Here is an 896-nt window from a genome sequence, read left to right on the forward strand (position 1 = left end):
TATTTCAATATTATAAATATTATAATAACGAAATTTAAAGTCGATTATTTACCGTGAGTTTCACGCTTCCGTTTCTGGTGATATCCATAGCCGTGTCGTTGTAGTGGCTGCCTTCCATGTTCAAACTTACGAAATCATTGTTTTGAACCAAATTCTTACGGTCCCATTGAAAAAACATCGGATACAACGTGTTCGTATTGACAATATTATTGATATTTATTAATCCGGTGTCGTTCACGTCGTTAAATTCTATGATCTAAGGTCAACGTGGATGTTGTTAATTTATCAAGTACAACTAATAAGTATCATGGCCATGCGCCGAACCGACCTTATTTAAAACTACGCCAAAGGTGTACGCAGGCTCCTCCGTAAACGTAACCGAATTTCTTTTTTTAGCTAGATAATCGTCCCAGCTTATGTTCAAGTAAGCCGAGGTCGACGTGAGTGCTAACAGTACCGACGGGTTCCCGTCGAAATCCCACAGGTAATGCAAAGTGTCGTTGGGACCGTCGGCTCTCAGATAAACTGTTGTTATATTTTTCTCTTGGCATCTCACGCCACAGTCGGGATTCATCCATGATCGTAACTAGTGCCAGGCAAATTCTTTTATATAAACAAATGTAAATGTATTGTTTACAACTCGATGATTATGTAGGCAGTCTTATTATTAACACTAGATTGCCCAAGGAAGTCATTTTGACTGCTTTTAGGCAAATGTACAAATAATAATGCATAAATTATTTTTTCCCAAGTGAAGTAAATTTTTTTTTTTATTGTTAACATTTACTAATAACTTGTTATATGACTGTAAATAATATAAAAAATATTAAAAATTAATTTTAGACAAATTTCTTTACACATTATTCTTTCACAATGCAGTCATTTTTACTGCTTTT

At 34.6% G+C, this 896-nt stretch overlaps 1 protein-coding gene across 1 annotated transcript in view; it reads right to left on the bottom strand.

The window, feature by feature from the left end:
* LOC108625153 (glycosylated lysosomal membrane protein A) overlaps nucleotides 1-896 on the bottom strand; it is a 4,551-nt gene that overhangs the window by 2,311 nt on the left and 1,344 nt on the right. Inside the window, exons 2-3 of the mRNA XM_026813651.1 lie at nucleotides 329-586; nucleotides 47-256 (exon numbers count right to left, since the gene is read on the bottom strand). Coding sequence (XP_026669452.1) covers nucleotides 47-256; nucleotides 329-586 — 468 coding nt within the window. The remainder of the gene's footprint in view (nucleotides 1-46; nucleotides 257-328; nucleotides 587-896) is intronic.

The sequence above is a fragment of the Ceratina calcarata genome, unplaced genomic scaffold (assembly GCF_001652005.2).
Source record: "Ceratina calcarata isolate Rehan_Ccalc_2016 unplaced genomic scaffold, ASM165200v1 scaffold349.2, whole genome shotgun sequence".
NCBI classification, from domain to species: Eukaryota; Metazoa; Arthropoda; class Insecta; order Hymenoptera; family Apidae; genus Ceratina; species Ceratina calcarata.